Source organism: Ambystoma mexicanum, chromosome 6p, assembly GCF_040938575.1.
Source record: "Ambystoma mexicanum isolate Mex_15411 chromosome 6p, UKY_AmexF1_1, whole genome shotgun sequence".
In the NCBI taxonomy this organism is placed as follows: Eukaryota; Metazoa; Chordata; class Amphibia; order Caudata; family Ambystomatidae; genus Ambystoma; species Ambystoma mexicanum.
In genome coordinates, this window is record NC_090935.1 from 675,280,789 (window position 1) to 675,301,518 (window position 20,730).

At 46.0% G+C, this 20,730-nt stretch overlaps 1 protein-coding gene across 3 annotated transcripts in view; it reads left to right on the top strand.

The window, feature by feature from the left end:
* ATG10 (autophagy related 10) overlaps positions 1-20,730 on the top strand; it is a 719,085-nt gene that overhangs the window by 397,380 nt on the left and 300,975 nt on the right. For all 3 annotated transcript variants that reach the window (XM_069627571.1, XM_069627572.1, XM_069627573.1), the window contains one exon: positions 15,660-15,801. In XM_069627571.1, coding sequence (XP_069483672.1) covers positions 15,660-15,801 — 142 coding nt within the window. The remainder of the gene's footprint in view (positions 1-15,659; positions 15,802-20,730) is intronic.

Below are 20,730 nucleotides of genomic sequence, written 5' to 3' on the forward strand. Positions count from 1 at the left end.
AAAAGAATCATCCAGTATAAATCACTTAAAAACATCATTGACATACTTTCCATAAAAAATGTATTCAAATTAGCACTACAAAAAAAGACATTTCATTAAATTACCCAACATCCATGCAAATAACTTAATTCCACTTCGCAGAAGTAGTTCCATTTCAGTTTAAACCAATGTGCTCCAGATATCTAACTGTGTCTAGAGCCAATACAGTTTGGGCGCCACTAAATATTGATGCCCAAACTCTATTCTCTGAAGTTTTTCTAAAAAGCTTGAAATGTTTTTTAAGAACTGATTTCTCGATAAATCAAATTCAGTACATGAAACAATTAAATGTCTAAGGGTTTCAGCTTCTTTGACACAGAAATGACAGACCTTGGCCATGCCCCCCCCAGTTTCAGTCTTGAAGCCATAATTTCGCTTGTGTTCCAAAGGTTCAGGCGCAGTCTAAGAATCCCTCTACGTTTCTTATAGCAAGGGAATCTAGACAGATATTTCAGTATAAAATGTAACACTTTCACTTCAAATTCAACATTTTTAAAAACCGTATATCAGCGATACTTCTCAATCGTGAGGCTCCAGTCAAATTTCTATAAAATGTTAGCATTTTCTGGTCTCAGTATTAGAGTTTCTATACTGTAGCCCGCCTCTTTTAACCAGGTCAGGCATCCCTCCCTCCATTCTCTCAACACATCAGAATGAACATCTGTAAGAAAATTAAACCGAGCTGGGAGGCTAGAGTTTGCCTGACCTAATAATATTTTCCTAAAAAGGAATTCCAGGTCATTATTGCAGATAAAGAAAGAAGGCCCAAGTCCTAATGCAAAATCTGAATTGGTATGCCCTTGGGTACCCCTAGAACTCTTTTCCAAAAGAGACCTTCCCATTTGTTGCAATCCACTTTTTTCAAAACATGGCTGCTTCCACTCCATAAAATAAAATCGGGACTACTTTTTGTTTATAAAAAGTCATCAAAGGTTCATAGGAAAACCTCCCATATTTATTATGCAAAATGAGACCATGGGAAGCGATCTTTATTCTAAGGTCCTTGCAATATTGAATTTCAGCTTTAGAATCATTGTCAAGAATCCCGAGGTATCGGTATTCAGAAACCTTCTGTAGAGGCAAATTGTATACTTTCAACCAGAGGATAGCTGTCTTATTCTCTTGACTCGATTTAAACATCATCACTTTGATTTTTTAAATATTTATCTTAAAATCATTGTCAAGACAAAAGTCCCATTCAGCTTAGCCAGTTGCCTTTGGAGGCCCACCAGAGTTTGGTCCAAAAGGACCAAAATCATCCACGTACAAGATCGATTGGATCAGAACTTGTCCAATTCTAGTAGGGAAGGCATGTGCTTGCAACAAGTAGGTCCCAATATCAGACATATAAAAAATAAATAATGAATGTGCCAGCACACATCCCTGTTTTAAACCCTTTGATCTATTAATGGGTCTTGAAAGGATTCCCTGATAATTTAGTCAGACCTGGGTGATGAATCCCTATAAAAGTCCCTTATGATGTCTAACAGGTATGATGGGCGCCCCAGGTCTCTAATTTAGCCCAAAGTCTCGCTCAGTCAACTGAATCGAAAGTTCAAAGGCCAAAAAAAACTGGCTGACCCGAGCCAGAAAACTTTTCTTTAATCAGGGCCAAGGTGGTCAGGTTTATTGAGGTGCCCGACCCCGGGATAAAGCCTGACTGAAAACAGTCCAACACCTTCTCTTGATTTGCCCAATTTAATAGCTGCCTTGGTACCAACTTCGCCCCAAAAGAATTCCTGTAACGTTGAGCAGGGCGATGGGCTGATAGTTTCCAGGATCAGACCTTATACCCTTCTTAAAAATAGATGCAGTCACTGACCTTCTCCAAGTATTTGGAACTATCCTAGTTTCCAAAATAGCCATAAACATTGTAAACAATATATTGGCCCACTCTTCAGGGAATTGAAACAAATGGGTGGGCGTCCTGCCATATACAATCACGTATTTACTGGCATTTATGTAAATAATACTCATTTTGTCATGTTTTTAACAAAAGAATAACTCTGTGTCTACTGTTATCAGCATGAAACATAGAAGAGTAGAGTACTGAATTGAGTTCACACAGCTTTTATTATTTAGCTAGCAAATCTAGCATTTCTTTTTTCTTTTTCAAAACATTTCTTTTTTTTATTGTGAGGAATATTTTCTATTTACTATTCAACTCTTTCTTTGTCCATCTTAGACAGTGCATATAGTAGTGCATCAACATAAATCTACAAACAACAAAATGATATAACACCAATCTCAAAAACAGCTGTGTGTTTAACAAAAACAAACACATTCAATTCATTACATATAGCGCATGAAAGGTTGAGGCTTTTGTTTGTTTGAGTGCTATGCTCTTTTCTCTGGACCTTTATATGGTCAAATATGTCAGACGGAAGGGTGACCTAGCCATCGGTCTACGTCTAGAGGTGAATCAACAACTATTGTTATTGTGAGGTGAATACTATGACACTAAGTGTAACATCCACTGATGTTTCGGCTGGTTGGTCAATTAGCCGTCTTCTTGAGCCAAGACAAGGTCTCCCTACAAGGCGAACTGTTGTGAAGTGCTTGATGGTGAATGTCAAGTGGATGTGCGTCATTGGAAAGGAGGGAGATGTGTTGTGAAGTACTTGCTTGTGAATGTGAGACCCTGTGATGTGATGTTTGAATGTTGATGTATGAATGCTTTATAAGTGTTCTACCTGATGTCAGTTATGCCTGGGTGATGGGACCCAGTGGTTGCGTTTCATGTAGCTTCATGTAACTAAGCAATAAAGTATATCTAAGAAGCTAAAGAAGTCTGAAGAAGGCACTTTCTAACATAGGAACATATAAAGGAACTCAATTAGTGGCTGACTCTTCTTGACTGCACCTATGTGCCATAATTTAAAAACATGAAAGAACATATAAAGGTTAAAACCGTAGACTGAAAAATAGGAGGAGTTGTCTTTTTCTCAGAAGCATGGCAGCAATTCACTGACCGTAGCTGTAACGCCCTATAGGACTCTCTCTGATGTAAGGGGCTGCAGATCTATAAGTGTGTCTTCCACGCGGCTCTCAGCATGATGTTACTAGCATGCAGTGCTGGGTGAAAGAAGGAGGTGAATCAGCATACTGGCTCATGCCTCTTAGGGTTAAAATTGCCAGATTCGCATAGTGTACAGTTTTTAACTTAATCCAATAACAAAAAGTCCTTTACCTGATCTTCCTACGTGCAACGTCTGTTCACATAAGTAGTCAACATGGAATGTAGACCTCTAATTATTCGGGGTCTTCGAATGCGGCTGCTCCCTGCTTGATTGCAATCGCTCTACTATTGCTTAGATTATGATAGAGCTTGCACGATATGTCCATGTGCAGTAAGTGGCCCACCCAATTAGGTGGAGTGGTTGGCGGGATATTGCAAAGAGGCCTACCTGAATTGGAGGCCATCAAATGGATCTCTAACCAGCGGCTGTGAATGCTGTCTGTTGTCTCCTTGGTTGCATCGCCGACAACCTGGTCGAGGGATCCGATCTGTTTATTTCGAATGAAAACGTCTGATTGCTGTGGGTCATCAAAAACGGCTGCTCCCTGCATGAGTGGAATCGCCGTATTATTGCTTAGATTATGGTTGGGTTTACAGGATAAGTACACATGCAGTAAGTAGCCCAACCACTAAGGTCCAGTGGTTGGCGGGATATCGCAAGGAAGCCTACCTGAATTGTAGACCATCTAATGGATCTCTAGCCAGCGCCTGTGAATGGCGTCCGTTGTCTCCTCGGTAGCAACACTGACAACTGGGTCGAGGGATCTGAGCTGTTTATTGTTACCGAAGCGCATGTGTGGAGGAGCAGTGTCTCCTCGCATTGCGCATGCAGCCTTGCTTGGGCGTCCAGTTGCCCGTAGTAAACTGCGTCCTGTGCTGTGTAAATCTTGTGGAGCCGATGAGCTGCTTTTTATGCCCTCTTGAAGCTACATAAGAACAGATCCAATCCTCCAGGGACACCTATAGTCTCGGGGTGTGGGTCAATATTAGAACCTATATGCAGATTCGTAGACTATTTTCTTAAACCACTTAGCCAACAGACACCCACATACCTAAGGGCCACAATGGCCACAATAGCAATATCTGAAACACAGCCATTCACTCAATCTGAAGAACTGTGACAATGGACATTACAAGTCTATACACCAGCATTCCCCAAGACTCAGCAGTGGAGTCCATACGCTACCACCTTACACATCATATGGCACAGAAAAGGGTCCCAATTAATTTCACTGTGGAACTCCTGGAACTGGCGCTGACAAACAACTTCTTCACATTTGATGATTTTATCTGCAAACCTGTGGCACCGCCATGGGGGCAGATTTCGCACCTAGAATGGCGGTGATCTACATGTCAGAGGACGAGCAGAAGTATGTTTTGAACATCAACAATCCCTTTTTTGACAAAATCTCTCAATGGTTCTCATACATAGATGATATTATCTTTATTTGGAAAGACGAGAGAACAAACCTGGACAACTTCCTTAACTGGATTAACCAACAGACCCAGGAAATTAAATTCACATTAAACCACAGCAACTTGTAAATCAACTGTCTAGACCTCTCCATCGGTCCACGAGATAACAGAGCTTGAAGCACTTAATTTGGATGTACTCTGTCTCACTTGGTTCACGGCCAGCTCTGTCACAAGTTTTGACACTTGCCTTCCTGATGGCTACAAGATCCTCTTCGAACCCAGAACTAACCATCCCGGCGGGGGTGTAGCCTTGATTCTCCTGGAGTGGATCCCTGCTTCTGTCATTCCTACGTAGGACTTTTCATCCTTTGAATGCCTGGTCTGCAGGCTCTCTATCTCTCCTGGCCTCTCTCTCGCTGCTGCCATTATCTACAGACCGCCTGGCCAGGTAGCCCTCTTCCTCTGAGTGGGCTGACCATTCCTCCTCCCTCCTAGCCTCTACCTCTCAGCGTCTCCTCTTTGGAGACCTAAACATCCACCTGGATGCCACCAACCCCTCTTCAGCGCTCTTTCGCAACCTCTGCAACTCTCTCTACTCTTCCCTCTGGCCTGACTCACTCTGTAGGGCACACCCTTGATGTTCTGATCTCCTTAGACCTCCACCGCTCACTGCTCCTCTCTTTTGGAGTGACCACTTCCTCCTCTCCTCCCACCTCTCTCTCTCTACCCCTCAGGTCAAGACATCCCCAGCAGTGCCACCTACCTTCTTGGTCATCCGACCCATGAAGCGCGTATCAGTGGAGGCTTTCGCCGCTACTTTCTCTCCTCCTCCACAGCTTTGGCTGACTCACACTCTGACACAGCCCTCTCTAACCTTCATCTCTCTATCTCTAACACTCTTAACGTCCTTGCCCCTCTCATGAGGATCTACTTGAAGCCCACTTCCAAGTGCAACTCTTGGTACGATTCCGACCTCGCCACCCTTAAACGCAAGTGTAGGGTGGCTGAGAGGAAGTGGAGGGTATCAGGCGCACCTTCTGACAAACTAGCCTGCCGACTGCTCCAAAGGCAGTACAGACTCTCTGCCCTCTCTAAAAAGAGAGCCTACATCCAAGCCTGCGTCTCTGCGGCATCTAACAACTTGGCTGAACTTTTCAAAATCTGCAAGGAGCTGGGTAATCCTGCTGCAGTCTCTACCTCTCATGCTCCCTCCCAGTCCCTCTGTACAGCCCTGGCTTCTCATTTCACCATATAACTCAGGGCATCCTGTCCACTCTCTCTTCCTCTGCCTCCTCTTCCTCCTCCTCTGCCACCCCTGGCCCGTCTTTGGGCGCTGCCCCTCCTCCTTTCTTCTCCTTTCCCCTGTTCACCCCTGATGATGTTTCTAGACTAGTCTGATCAATGAAAGTCTCGTCAAAGCAGGTTCTCCCCTGCTCATCCAGCACCATCAAGGACCACATCGACACACTGGCTCCAGCCATGGCCGTGATAGCTCCACACACCTGGTCACACCTGGTCACCTGGCCTCTCCTGAACTCGAGCCGAGGCTCCTCCATGTCCAGTTGCCCTTGCACTGTCTCCCGGCTCCCTAAGCATTTAAGGGTATGTATCTCTAACCCTACAGTCCCTTCTCTTTGCACTTAAGAGCCACCCTCTGGCAGCACTTATTGTGTCACCTGCACTTCGCCTCGCCCCCTCACCCATTGGCACTTCTCCCCTCTTCCTCGCACTTGCGCAATCTGAATGACACAAGGCCTAGTAAGATCGTTGTTTGTCCCCCTTCTGTTCCCCCTGCCTTGTCTTGTCGCGCCTAGAAACACTTGTGTACAGGTGTGTTATAAATTACTTATCATATTATAACTGCAACGATCAGGCTGGGTAAGTAACATTAATTAAAGTAACAATTTAATTTGCCAAATGATAAGAGGAAACTCAAACATCAATATTAAATGACCCAATTATCCTAAGTATTTCTAATCTATATTTTTCTTTGAGACTATTTATGTTAATAGTTATAAACAAGAAGATAATTCCTCTAGTGATCCACCAGAAGGTGGGGAAACGTTTACAGGATAAGCAGCAACATTATTTGAGGATAATAACCAAAATGATTTGAGGCCAAACATAGAGACTTTAATGATTGAAATGATTGAATGAGGATAAGCAGCAACATTATTTGAGGATAAGAACAAACATTATTTGAGGCCAAACACAGAGACTTTAAGGATTGAATGAATATCTGGTTGAGAAGACATGAACTCAAGATCTTTTGAATTGTGAATTTGCCTTAAAGGGAATTCAATATTTTTTGATTTGTGAAGTTGCCCTAAAGGAATGTGGGAAATTGTCTGATACCATTAAGACATGAATTGAAGACTTTGAAAATGTAAAGTTTCTTTAAAGAAATTTGGAAGAGTCTGATGTTTCAAGACTTTAATGTTCATTTTTTGAAGCACATAAACCTTGGACATAAATATCTTTTTTGAATACTAAGATTTAAAAATTACAAGATTTTTTTCTAAAAACTGTTGTCTCGATATATTGGGAGCTATCATTGGAAATTGAAAAACTGTCTTTCAGGCACTTTGCAATAAGATAACTACACCAATTTTGAAATATATCCAATTCATGGGCAGACACAAGACCAGTAGTTAAGGGGCAAGCAACGAGACCACCACATCATTAGGGATATCGCCTTGAGAATAAGTGAATGCCTGCAATTGAATTTATGTTATGCTTCACCGTAACTATAGGGCGTGACCACCACCAATTATATCTATGGTACATTGTACATGGGTTCGTGATGGGGGGGATTGATAGGAACTTTTCTCATTTTCTTAAGCGCTGCGCTGGGGCTGTCGGAGTCAGAGAGAATGTTTCCTGATCAATGAAAAAGTGCCCTATTTCTCCTTTCTTGGTATAGAGGGTGGCGCGCTGAGAGCTGCCTTTGGTCTACTCCTACCTTACACAGGTGATATTGCCCAATCATACCTCCTTGGTCTTTTGCCGATCAGGCAAAGAACAACATTTATCACACGATCTGGATGTGTTCAGAATCCGTTATTTGCCCCAAAAATCGTCCCCATTTCCTGCAACAAGCCAGACACACCCATAATGAACTATGTACCCAAAGCAAATCCTGCTGTCTCAACACTAAAACTCAAAGCCAATAGCCAAAAGATCCCTTTCTCTTTCCATGGTTATCTCACTTACTGGACTGGTATTCAGTTTCTGTGAAATGGCAGCAGTGTTAAGGAAGCCGATAGAGGAAAATATTGTTTTTTTTTAATATTAACAAGAGGGCCGATACATGTTGCTGAAGATGCCAGGTGGGTGGGCTTACTGCTGAAAGGGGGTTCGTCCACCTGCCACTTTAGCAAGGTCGTGAGGAAGGTGCACAGTACGACCTGAGTATCACCACGGCCCTGGACAGAAGAGGGTTCACCCCAGAATAAGACGAGCTACTCCCAGAAGAGAGAAGGGTATTCTGGGGCAAGAACTAGAATCACACGTTTCCATTACCACAATCAACAGAAAACCAAAGCTTCCTAAACCAGCATGCGCTCTGTTTGCAGCTTCCCACATGCTGCAGCCCCCTCAGCTCAAAGAATATTGAGATGGGGGTTATGAACTTGCACATGGTCTGTCTTTCTGCACAAGCAAATTGGTTTGATGATACCCCACCCACCCACCCAACATTCATAGCATACGAGTCACTAGCAATATTGGGAAAGGGGGAATTGGACATGCATTTTAACTATTACAACTAATGAACCTAAAACCTACGAACGTTTTTCTTTTCAGAAGTAAAAGAAAAGGTCTGCAGCTCACCATAAGCTGTATCAGCACCCCCCCACCCATTCACTCTGTTAGTGCAGTGAAAGAGAGATGTAGCAGACTTGTCTGCTGGGGGACTTTGGGGACATCACACGATCGCGGGAGCGGGTTCTCACGAGATCGCACATAACGTGATCTCGTGAGCCCACGCTCCGCGGGAAGACGTTCCAGCTTCAGAGCTGGCAGCCCGCCAGATGAAGCGGTCGCACCACAGCGCTGCTCCTGATGAGGAGCTGAGAAAGTGAGAACTTGTAGCAGCCTTACAGCACAGCTTCTAGGGTGTAACACCACAGCCACAGGAGGCCTCATGGGGGCCCTAGAAGCTTACAGCGTGCCATCATAGTGCACACACTTCCCACAGTGATTCAACTGGGGAAGTCCTGAACTGAACTGAACTGAACTGTAAGTAAGTGCTTGATTTGAGCTTGGACATATAAGGGTCCATTCCGGTTGTCACTTAATAAAGTCGGTTAGAACTCACTACAGCATCCTGGCGTCCCTTAAGGCCACAACATGATTGGCGACGAGGATACCAAAAGCCCCACGGCCCCACCATGCAAGGCGCCACACCACCCCCTGCCTTTCTCCCTTCACCAGGGACACCAGCAATTCCATGGATGCAGTGGGAGCCACTTTTCTCCACCTATCTGGAAGCAGTGGGCGGCATGCGGTATGCCCCCGTCAGGAAGAGGGCGATGCTGTTAAATGCATTGGGGATTGAAGGTCAGCGCATTTTTGCCAGTTTGAAGGCAATACCTGTGGCCGATGATGACGAAGACGTCTAAAAGGAAGCGACTTGTCGCATTGTGAAGAGGTTCACCAATAAGGAGAACGTTATACTGCACAGGCTGAGGTTCTACACTCGCAAACAAGAAGGGAGCGAACCCGTGGACGACTACATCACCAGGATGAGGGAGCTGGCTTCTCTTTGCGCCTTTGGCGAAAACGCTGAACAGGTCACCTGCGACATGCTCGTCGTTCACACTAACTCTAGGAAAGTGCAGGACAAGTTCATACAAGAAAAGGAGGTCACCCTTGACAAGGCCATCCAAATTGCCACGGCGGAGGAAGAAACCTCCAGCAGACGCAAAGAGGCAGGAAGTCACCTGCCCGTGCCCGAACGTGCGGCGCTACAATGGAGAGGGCGCAGAGACAAGCAGTCGCGCGACGGCCCCAGAGACAAAGGTCCCAGGCAAAAGGAGGCACCCAAATGCTGTAGATGCGCCAGCACCAAGCACATGGCGAATGATCGCGACTGCCCCGCCAGGAATAAAGAGTGCTCCAAGTGCAGACGCATTGGTCACGTGGCTCCGGCATGCACGTGGCGGGAGAAAACTGTTTCCCGTGTCGATGGTGACTGCGCTTCAAGCGATGATGACGATCTGCAGGACAGACCCATGGTCTTCATGGTCAACGCCCCCCAAGCCAGGAGGGAAAAGCCCCACTACACCATTAAGGTTGACAGAATGGAAACACGCGTCATGGCAGACTCGGGATCTGACCTCACTATCCTCCCCATCAACACATATAAGGAGATGATGGGACAAGCAAAAGTAGAGATTAGAACGACCAGGCAAAAAACCGACGGTGTTCGGTGGTGCAACTGTCGACCTTTTAGGCTACATCAAAGCCTGGATCGATTTCAAAGGGAGGCCTACCACCACCAAAGTGTATTTCTCACCCAAAGGCCCAGCAGTGCTGGGATGGGACGATCAACACAAACTCAGCATAAAACTAGATCCCAGCACTCAGGAACAGGTACTCATGGTCTCCTCAGGAGCAGTGATAAATTTCAAGGAGATGTTCCCGAACCTGTTTTCCGAGAAGCCAGGGAAGGTGAGAAACTTTGTCCACAAGATTCGCCTGAAACCCAACGCAATCCCGGTGAAACACAAAGTCAGGGCAGTACCTGCCACAGCGAGACCCACATTGGATGCCCACCTTCGGAAGATGGTCGAAGAAGGAACCATCGAGACCGTGGAATCCTCAGAGTGGCTAAGTCCAGTAGTTTTGGTCAAAAAGAAATCCAGCAACGACCTCAGGATCGCATCGACCTAAGAAGCCTCAATCTAGAGGTAATCACGGATAGCTTTCCACTCCCCAGCATCAATGAAATTGTCCTCATGATGAAAGAGGCGGCAATCTTCTCTAAGCTGGACATGCGTGATGCCTATCACCAGATTCCCCTGCACAAATCCTCTCGCCCCCTTACAGCATTCATCACTCCTTTCGGCACCTTTCAATATACCCGCATGCCATTTGGGTTGTCGTCGGCAGCATCCGCATTTTAGAGGATGATGAACTCCTTACTTAAAGGACTCACAAATGTTTCCTTCTTTCAAGATGATATCCTCGTGTATGCCAAAGACAACGAGACCCATGACAAGGCACTCAGGACAGTCTTGAGCAGACTTCAAGAGGAGGGCATTCACCTACACCACGAAAAATGCGTCTTCGGAGTGAGCAAGGTGGAATACATTGGGTACTGCATCTCAAGTGACGGCGTCAGTCCCAAGAAGAACCTCATGTAGGCCATAACAGAAGCCCTGGCTCCGATGTCCAAAGAGGAACTACGCTCATTCCTGGGCCTAGCGGAGTACTATGCCAAATTCATCCCTAGATTCTCCGAGACCACGTCTCCCATGAGGGAGCTTCTGAAGAAGGGGGCAGCCTACTCGTGGGGCCCGGAACAGAATGAAGCTTTCTGTGAAATCAAAAAGAGAATTCTACACGCGTCGTGCCTAAAACCATACAACCCTGAATGGGACACCTGCATTACCACAGACGCCAGCGCGTATGGCCTGGGGGCCACCTTGACCCAGAAGAAGGGAGACACTGAGAATATTGTGGCGTTTGCATCCAAAGCGCTGTCATCATCGGAGAAGAATTACTCCACGGTTGAGAAAGAAATGTTGGCATGCGCATGGGCGGTCGACTACTTCAGATCGTACGTATGGGGGACGAGATTCAAGCTGATCACCGACCACAAATCCCTCATTCACATATTGAGCCCGGGCGGCACCAAGACTGCCACCCCGAGGCTGGCCAGGATCGCCGCAAAGCTTCAAGAATATACATACGAGATAGCCCACATTGCGGGTTGGAAAAACGCACTAGCGGACTGCATGTCCAGACTCCTTAAACAAAGCGCCCCTGGTACCACATTCTTGGAAGATGAGTGTGTCGTAGCCTCCATCAGTGACTTGAGGAACGGCGAGTACATGGACCTGAGTGAGCGCCACTGGCAGGAGGAGTTCGAACAGGACGATGCTCTACGGCACGTTAGTACCTGGGTTCGCGAAGGATGGCCCAACGAGAGAGCGATCCCCGAAGGCCTTTGTCCCTACTGGAAAGTGAACGAGGAAATCACCACCATGAACGGTCTCATCCTCATAGGCGATCAGATCATCCCGCCCAGCGGAATCCGCAAAGTGATACTGTGCAGAGCACACTCAGGTCACCTGGGATGCAACATGACCAGATGCAGGATACGCGACGCCTACTGGTGGCCAGGCATGGACCAGGACATAAGACAAATGGTCGAAAGGTGCCATGAATGCACCAACAGTGACAAGCGCCTAGCCGTGAGGCAAGCCCCCATGCTGCCCACCGAAGTCCCCAAAGGGGTGTGGCGAAAACTAGGTTTGGATTTCATTGGGCCGCTGGACAACATGCCCCCAGAACACAAATACGGGATAGTCATGGTCGACTACTTCTCCAAATGGATGGAAGCTGACTTCACTTCAGACATCACCACAAGCAGTCATTGAAGCACTCACCGCTGTATTCCTGCGGGAAGGTCTACCAGAAGAACTCGTCACAGACAACGGAGTCACGCTAGTCTCCCGAGAAATGGAGAAATTTCTCAAGCTCAACAACATTCGACAGCGGAGAGCAAGCCTATACCACCCACAGGCCAATGGCCTGGTTGAGCGGGCAAACCGCTTCATCAAAGGGGCGCTACAGCTGGCTCATGCCTCGGGCCTAGACCCGTACAAGACAGTCAAGGAAGCTGTAGCAGCCCACCGCCTCACCCCCAACGCCGTCACAGGTGTTTCGCCATTCCATCTGCTGAGGGGGAGAAGGGCAGCATCCTCACTGGTACCACCCTGGCTCCATCAAGTGAGGGCTAACGAAGACGTGGACATGGATGACGTAGCGTTTTGCATGCAGCGCAACAAAGAAGCCATGAAGACCCAAGGGGATTTGCGTCGAGCCGCTCGACACACAGCAGTTAACAGAGGTGACCTAGTGAAAATACGCCTCCCCCACAAAGACACTTCGACTGGCTCCAAATACAGCAGTCCCATAGAAGTCATGGAGAGAGGGTCAAACCACATTTGCACCAGCGACGGAAGGAAATGGAATCTAGAGAGAGTGGCCATGTACCGCAGGAAGGGAGACATGGAACAACCACACTGGGATACCGGAGAAGATCAAGACCACCAGGGGACATCCGAAAACCCTGGCCTCTCAGAAAGAGATGCCTTGGAGCCACACCATGGCAACGGGTTCTCAAGCCCCAACTCTCCAACTACACCCAGGGAGTCACGGCGAAGAACAAGACAAGGAGAACTCGAATCACCCGCACCTCCTCAAGAGTACGCCAGAAATCCCGCCCCATATACAGATCTAAGCAGACCTCAGAGAGAGAGAAGAAAACCCAGCAAGTTTGCAGACTTCGTCATGGAGTGTGTGGGGACATCACACGATCGCGGGAGAGTGTTCTCGCGAGATCGCACATAACGTGATCTCGCGAGCCCACGCTCCGCGGGAAGACGTTCCCACTTCAGAGCTGGCAGCCCGCCAGATGAAGCGGCCGCACCACAGCGCTGCTCCTGATGAGGAGCTGAGAAAGTGAGAACTTGAACTTGTAGCAGCCTTACAACACAGCTTCTAGGGTGTAACACCACAGCCACAGGAGGCTACATGGGGGCCCTAGAAGCTTACAGCGTGCCATCATAGTGCACACACTTCCCACAGTGATTGAACTGAACTGAACTGTAAGTAAGTGCTTGATTTGAGCTTGGACATATAAGGGTCTACACCGGTTGTCACTTAATAAAGTCGGTTAGAACTCACTACAGCGTTCTGTCGTCCCTTAAGGCCACAATAGGGACCCAGTCACCCCAACACAGGAGGATGACCTGAGTTTATAAAACAAGGTCCACCTGTCAGTTTTAGCGACGTTCTTGGGTCCCAGTCTCTGCATGTCCTATTAACATCACTGTAAGAGTGCCGGGCCTCCAGGATAGAAGTTTAGATGAGTCGGCCATCCTGGAAAATAAAAAAGAACAGAAACCAAATTGGCTTCTGCATATATTCGTGCGAGAACTGCAGAAGCAGTACTGCGCATAGCATATCAAAACTCATTTGAGAACAAAAGAAAGCAAGAAGTAAAAGCGATTTAGCCAGATACAGTTCAGTACCCAGCCTCCAGAGCAACCTCTGAATAAAGAGAAAAAAGTCATTGGTGCATTCTAGAATTTAAAGGGCGGGTGTGATTCCGAGTACCCACCCTCATCGAGTAAGGGCAATGATGAGGAAGACAAACAAAATGGTAATGTTTTAGCAGCAGTAGCAGGAAAACCACTCCAACCCGTATTGGGAATTGTATGACTAAATCCACCTTCTAATTTACTCATCAGATAGCTCTGACATATCAGCAACAATTATTTATTTATTTTATTTATTTATTGGTTATTTATAATGCCCCTATACACAAGTGTTTCGAGGCACAACAAGGCAAGGGGAGGGGGAAACAGGGAGGACAAAACAGGGTAGCGATATTACTAGGCCTTCTGACATTCAGATCGTGCAAGTGCAGTACAAGAAATGCAGAGGGTAGGGGAAGGGCGGAAAGTGCAGGAACAGGGTAGTCAGGGCCTTGAAAAGGAGAGTGCCAGGGTAGGCCAGGTGGACAGGGCCAGGGAAAGACAGAGAAATCAGGGGAAGGGAGGGTTCAGGAGCTAAAGGGGCTGGGATGGCTCCAAGGGTGCAGGCCAGCCAGACAAGTGCAGGAGGGGAGGGCTGTAAGGGCAAGTGCAAGGTGAGGGGCAAGGGGTGGTGTGTCTGGCTAGACCAAGTGCATGGTTAGACTGGACAAAGTGAGGCCTTGTGCCTTGTATGACTCTTGAAGGAAGCAGGCTGCCGGTTTAGGGCAGAGGGGGACATTAGCATAGGAGGGGGAGAGGGAAGGAAGAAGAGAAGAGGACATTCTTGAGGAGCTTCCAGAATTTAAGGAGATCCAGCTCAAGTCTCAGAGGGGCATAGAGGCCATTCCAGAGGGAGGCATCTGTGGGGGAGAGTGATCTACCCCCCACTCGCTGCTTGGCAAAGCGTCTGGTCTGCCGAGAGTTAGGGTTAGAAGAACGAAGGGCTCTAGAAGGGAGGTATTTGGGGAGGGAGAGTTGGATGTAGCAGGGTCCCAGGCCCCAGAAAGCCTTGTGGATGCTGCAGTGTCTTGAACTTGATCCTCGCAGCCACTGGGAGCCAGTGGAGGGATTTAAAGGCTGGAAAGATGCAGCCCTGGGCTTGAGGCCAAGGATAAGTCTTGCAGCCCTATTCTGGAATAGTGGAAGGGGGCGAAGGGAGGAGTTAGGCAGATTGAGGAAGAGGCTGTTGCAGTAGTCTAGCCCGGAGAGGACTAGAGCTCTGGAGACAGAGTTTCTGGGGGAAGGTGGGGAAAGGGAGAATGCCTCTGAGGAGGTGTAGCTGAAAATGGGCCTTTTTGGCAAGGTCTGTGATATAAGGAGAGAAGGAAAGAAAGAGAGAGTCCAAGATTATACCAAGGTTTTTTGCTTCACAGGAAGGTGAGGGGAGGGGTTCGTGGGAGAGAAAGAAGGAGCAGGGGTCCATCGAGAAGGATCTCTGTTTTAATGGCATTAAGGCAGAGATCATTAAGTTCCATGTGTTAATATCCCCGCCAAAAATACCGCAATACAAAAATATCACCATATTTTTGCAGCGATATTGACCCAATGACCCTGCAGGGGACACCCCCGCAACCCCTGCATTATTTTAAAATGTTCTGGGGACACCCCCGCAACCACCGCTCCCACAAAATATCCTCCCCAAAATTGCCTATGGCGAGACAAACGGCAATATGTATGGCAATATTTTTGGTGGGGATATTTTGTAGGGATACTGATCATTAGTGGTGCAACATGCCTGAATAGCGAATTAGGATTTCTGATGTAAGAGAAAGTCGCAAAGCACAGCAATGATGCCAACACATGAACGATTCATGTACCTTAACTCTATTAAAACAAGGAGTATACTTATCAGAAATGACAAACCGGGCATTATCAACTCTTTTCTAACTTAATTCTTTTTTCTTTTCTTTTAGGATGCCGTTGCTCTGTCTACAGATGATCCCCAGACATCCAGTAGCAGCTCTATGGCATTAGACGTCATTCGTTTTGAATACCATGTACTTTACTCGATCAGCTACCAGGCTCCTGTGCTCTACTTCCGGGCAAGCTTCCTGGGTAAGAAAACTGAACAAAGCAACAGTGCACTTTTCATGGACATGTGTACTATCAGCTGACATGCAATGTGCGTATTGTCATGATTTGATACCCTGTGTCTTGACGCACCACCTCGCACACATTCTATTCCTCCATCGTTAATATGCCTAAAAGAAAACTGCACTTTTCCATTGTGTAGGAGAAGACACATTTGCTTACCATGCGCAAGTTTTATCGATACCCAACTTTTCACATCTACTGTCCACCCTCAGCCAGTGAATGTCACCCCATGTGCATAGTGCCAGGCTGTGTTTAAGCCGACATACACTTGTATGTGTTCATAACCAGATCATTTGTTTGTAGTGTGGGGCCAGTCATGGGGCCTTGACAAAGTTCGCCTGAAGCAAGTGAAGCAGGGTGCATATTGTCACGTGTAGTCCTTTTGAGGCAGGCCAGATTATTTATGGGCCATACAGCTTGTTGGGGCAAATGAGCTGCAGGGCGTTCTGTGACAGGCAGACCAATGTAATTATGGGCACTGTGAGTGGCAGAACACTTTCTGGAAGCTGTAGGTCTGTGGAGAAAGCTGTGTGGAGGCACAGTGCAATCTGGCACTTCCACTCCACTATATGGGCCTCTGCACCGTTTCAGTGGCATTTGTACATAATAAAGCAAAACACGTTTGACTGTCTGTATTGAATTCACAGAGTGCATTCTGGAAAATGTAGCCTATGTGCCTTGAGCTGTTGGTGAAGGTCCAAAGATGTTGGCATGTGTTTTGGGTACTTGGGCATATAGGATGGGAAAACTCATACACAGGGAACAGGTGTTTGTGGTGAAGGCTATCTCAGCTTTGACATATTATAGTTATAGAAGGACTTTCACACTTAAATTACAGTGCTTGGAATGAAGTGTGGCTTTGCTCGCTCCGTTGATAGCAGATAATAGCTGTGCTTAAATTGGGCGATATCTGTGTCGTGGTGAAGGGGAGCTTGCTTGCAAAAAAACAAGCATAACGTGTAAGCAAATATCTATATGCCAATTGGCCTTGGTACTTGCATGAGTTAGGTGGTGTTGACAATCAGCAGCCAGGTGCTGAAGTGCTGGAAAGTGCATTGATAAGCACTTGTTAAAACATGTATTGACGATATGTTATGTTATGGTATACTATAATAACGTAAGCGTTATGGTGAAAAGTAGCATTCCAAAACAGCAAAAAGAAAAGAACAGGCATTTTCGCAGGTCCATGGGAATTACTAATCTGGCAGTTTTGCCAGTTTCCTTAGGCTACCAAAGTCATTGTTGAGAGGAAGTGAACAGGAGTTAAGTTACTGAAACCAGCTTTTGGGCTGTTTAGGCTGTGCAGGCTCCACTGTAACCCCTTCCTCACCGTCAGTGGCTCAGGCAGATTTTAGTGCCAGTGCCAGCGGATAATAGGGCTCCAGCGGGAGGCTGGGGGGCGCCCTGGGCACCAGGGAGGAGTCAGAGGGGGCAGCTGCCCCCCATGATGGTTGCAATCATAACTCAGACGTTGCTCTGGGGAAGCAGTAGAAGAGCAGCCTCTCGACACAGTACTGCTGGATGACTTCCCAAAGCAGGCAGGGATATTGCCATTTCACTACATTTTTTAGCAGATTCCTCAGTTGCACTAATTTAACAGAAAAGCCATTCAGAGGATCAAACTTTACAGGGAGCTGCATTATATCAATCACCTCCATTGCCTTTGTTTCTCCTTCTCTCTCTTGCTCACACTGCACCACCATGTTCTGCACTTTAGACTCTGCACTCCTATACACCAACATTTTAGTTCTGGCTCCTTATAGCTCCATAGTAGTCTGAATGATTGTCTCAGTGGTTACAGCTGGGTGTGCGGTGTTGGTGTGTAGTCCAATTATTTTAGTTGTTTCCAAACTCATAAAGAGGAGAGGCATTGACAAGTGGATCACCCAACAGCTTCACTAAGGAAGGTTACAAGGGCTGCGCCTGCCATTTTGAATTCAATCGGGTCACACTGTCTGTCTCTGCAAACTTTTTGTGCCAGCCCTCATATATCAGTAAGTCTGTATTCTTGATTTTAATGTGCACATTTCTAAACTCCTTCTAGTAGGTTCTCACAAAGTCTGCAGACTCGCTCACTCACTGGGGGTAGTGATCTACTGCTTGGTCACATTTTTCAATTTTCCTAGTGTTGCTCTGGAGGTCGCAGGTACTCATCCGGTGTAGGCCCATGACCTAGTGGTCTCCCTATCTAGACCTTTGCCTTTCCCTCATGACATCTATGTTTTCCAAGTTACCATGGACTCCCTGTAATTGCTATAATAATAATAATAATAATCATAATAATAATTTTGCACTTGTATAGCGCTACAAACCCTAAGGCATCTGAGCGCTGCTTATCACCCAAGGTGTGCACACAAGGCTGAGGATGGCATTGAGAGCCTAGGGAATCCACCCAGGTCTGTGCCACAGAGCAGTTGGTGGTCTCTTGTCACCATGGCTGTCACACCCTGATCCTCCACCATGTGACTCTGTTTTAGGAGGTAATTAAATGGCTATTACTGCCTATGCAATGATCAGTGTTTTTTATGACTCACTATTACCTTTCTCATGTAGTCAGTGATTTGTCTTATTTTAATGGAACCTCATTGGTTTGAGCTGGCAAGCTTTAGGCTGTCCTGTTCCAGGATGTCACTGTCCATCTTTTTAGCAAGATACTTGGCTATTGGTTTCCAATCTGTGTTTATTCAGCTAAAAGGTCTGTAAATCTGGTAATATAGCATGTCTATCGTTCTTTGAGAGTACCAAAATTGATGCACGTCACCAGCTTTTAGGAAGAGGTTATAGTCTTGTGGAATCAAGAATATTTCACGCAACAAGTCCATCACTGCATCTGCCAGGTATTCCTTTTGGTCTTGGACACCAGCCCTTTTGTAGTTACAAGTACGATTGACTTTAATGAACATGTCATCCTCTTTCTTAATCTTCTTCTTGTTTCCATCATCCTGGAGAATAGGTGTGGAGCTTCCAGTTAAACAATTTCAATAGGGTGTCGTTCAAGGCAACAACAACTGAAACCTGAGCGTGATATGATATAGGAATTCTCACAATATGAAATCTTAATTAGCTTGGGTCTTTCATCCTGATGGCCGGAAAAGGCTTGATTCGAGTAAGCCCTTAGTATCATTTGAATTAAATAATTTAATTCCCCTATAAAGAGATTCACAGTGAGCTGGTTGCAATTCGAACCTAACCACTTCATGACAAGTGCCTTTCTTTAACAATTATAGTCCTTAAAATATAGTCTAGGTAGAACTAATCATTGTGCCAGCAAAACTGATTTTGCCTGTGTATTTTGCTTTTCTTTAAAAACGTGCATTTCCTATAAAAAAACATACTATCATCCTATAAAGTCATCCCTTCCCCTCCGTATCCTATCCGTTCCGTGCCTTTGTTCCTCATCCAAAAACCGATTTCTGATTTTGACTGCTAAGCCCAATTTCTTAGCTGTTTGCCAGTTTAAAGCCTGTGTGAAATAAGAAATTGCAATTCTGCCGCGTGTGATTTCTGCTGCATTGTTTTCCTTCCCAAAATCGATTTTCTCACCTGTGTTCACATTGCTTTTGTGCTCTGCTCAGTAGCCTGTAAGCTTACTTGTCTCTTTAGTGCAGCCACATGAATTTCGGTCCTAGCGATCCTACCGCAGGTGTAAACTGATCTGTCAGTAACCACTAAAATCTGAGTATGCCATTTTGCTCAATTTGAGGGTTTTCATTTTCGTTTTTGCCTTCCCATTCTGGGGTAGTGGGTTGAATTTTCAATCTGATTTTTCCCTCTTCGTTATGACTCCTTGCCACTGCTTTCCATCCACACAGAATTTAGTCAGCAGGTGTTTGGGGGAAGTGTTGCAGGGGGAGTGCATAACCTATGTGCCATCTATGATTGTGAAGAAAAGTGATTTTGTTGCCATTTCTCTTAAAGGTGTATGTATCTTATTTGAAAAGTTGAATTAACTGTATTATACGTTTTTGCATTTGTATTGCCACACCTTGGTGGCTGCTGCCCTAAATTTTGTTTGCTCTGATTTTCATTTGAATTCACATCGTCCTGGTTCATGGTCTGTTGCGACACAGGGTATTTGTTAAGGTGGGTGCGAGACGGGTTGGGTGCCTGCTCAAAAAAGAACCCATGGTTCAAATAAAAATAAAAAGGCATTTTTTTATTGAACACCTCCTTCATGATCAGTGGAAGAAGTCCCTGGCTGGAGTGTGCCGTGTCATAAAATCCGCTACACACTGCTGCTATCAAGCATTTGATACATTACCGCATTGAAGTCCCCCCTAAAATGTATTGCATCATCTCTATGGTTCTGAATAGGCTGAGCTATTCAATTGAAAAAATGTGGGTTCTCTCTTGTTGGAGTAGGTATGTTTCCCACCACTACTGCAGCATCCTCTGGCTTAACAAGAACAGACACAAGGAGACTCTGTCACTTTTGTGGGGATTCGCATTCATCCGTAAATGTATGTGTCCATAATTACCACCCACTCTCCGATTTTGAGTCCTAGCATAGACAAAAGCCTGTCCAATTGAACATCGATGTAGCTCGGTTGCAGAATATTCTTGTAAATTAGTCTCTTGAAGCAGGGCTATGTTGTAGCTCAGTGAGTTCAAGTAAGAAAGAACATCTTTGCATTTGAATGGATTGTTTGTTCCTTGGTGTTCAAAGAAATAAATCCAGGGATTATGGAACATCCTGTGAGTTTTAATAATCCTGAGCATAATGTCTCCTGGCTCCAAGGTGTCCCGCTGCACCACGAACGCTGTAGCTCTTCTTAGCCAAGTATTAAAGCGGAGGGTAACACCTCAAGTAAAAGGCCAGTTGTTAAGAATCAATAAACTACTGAAATTTGAAAGTTATTTAGAAATAATATAGTGAGCAAACATGTAGTC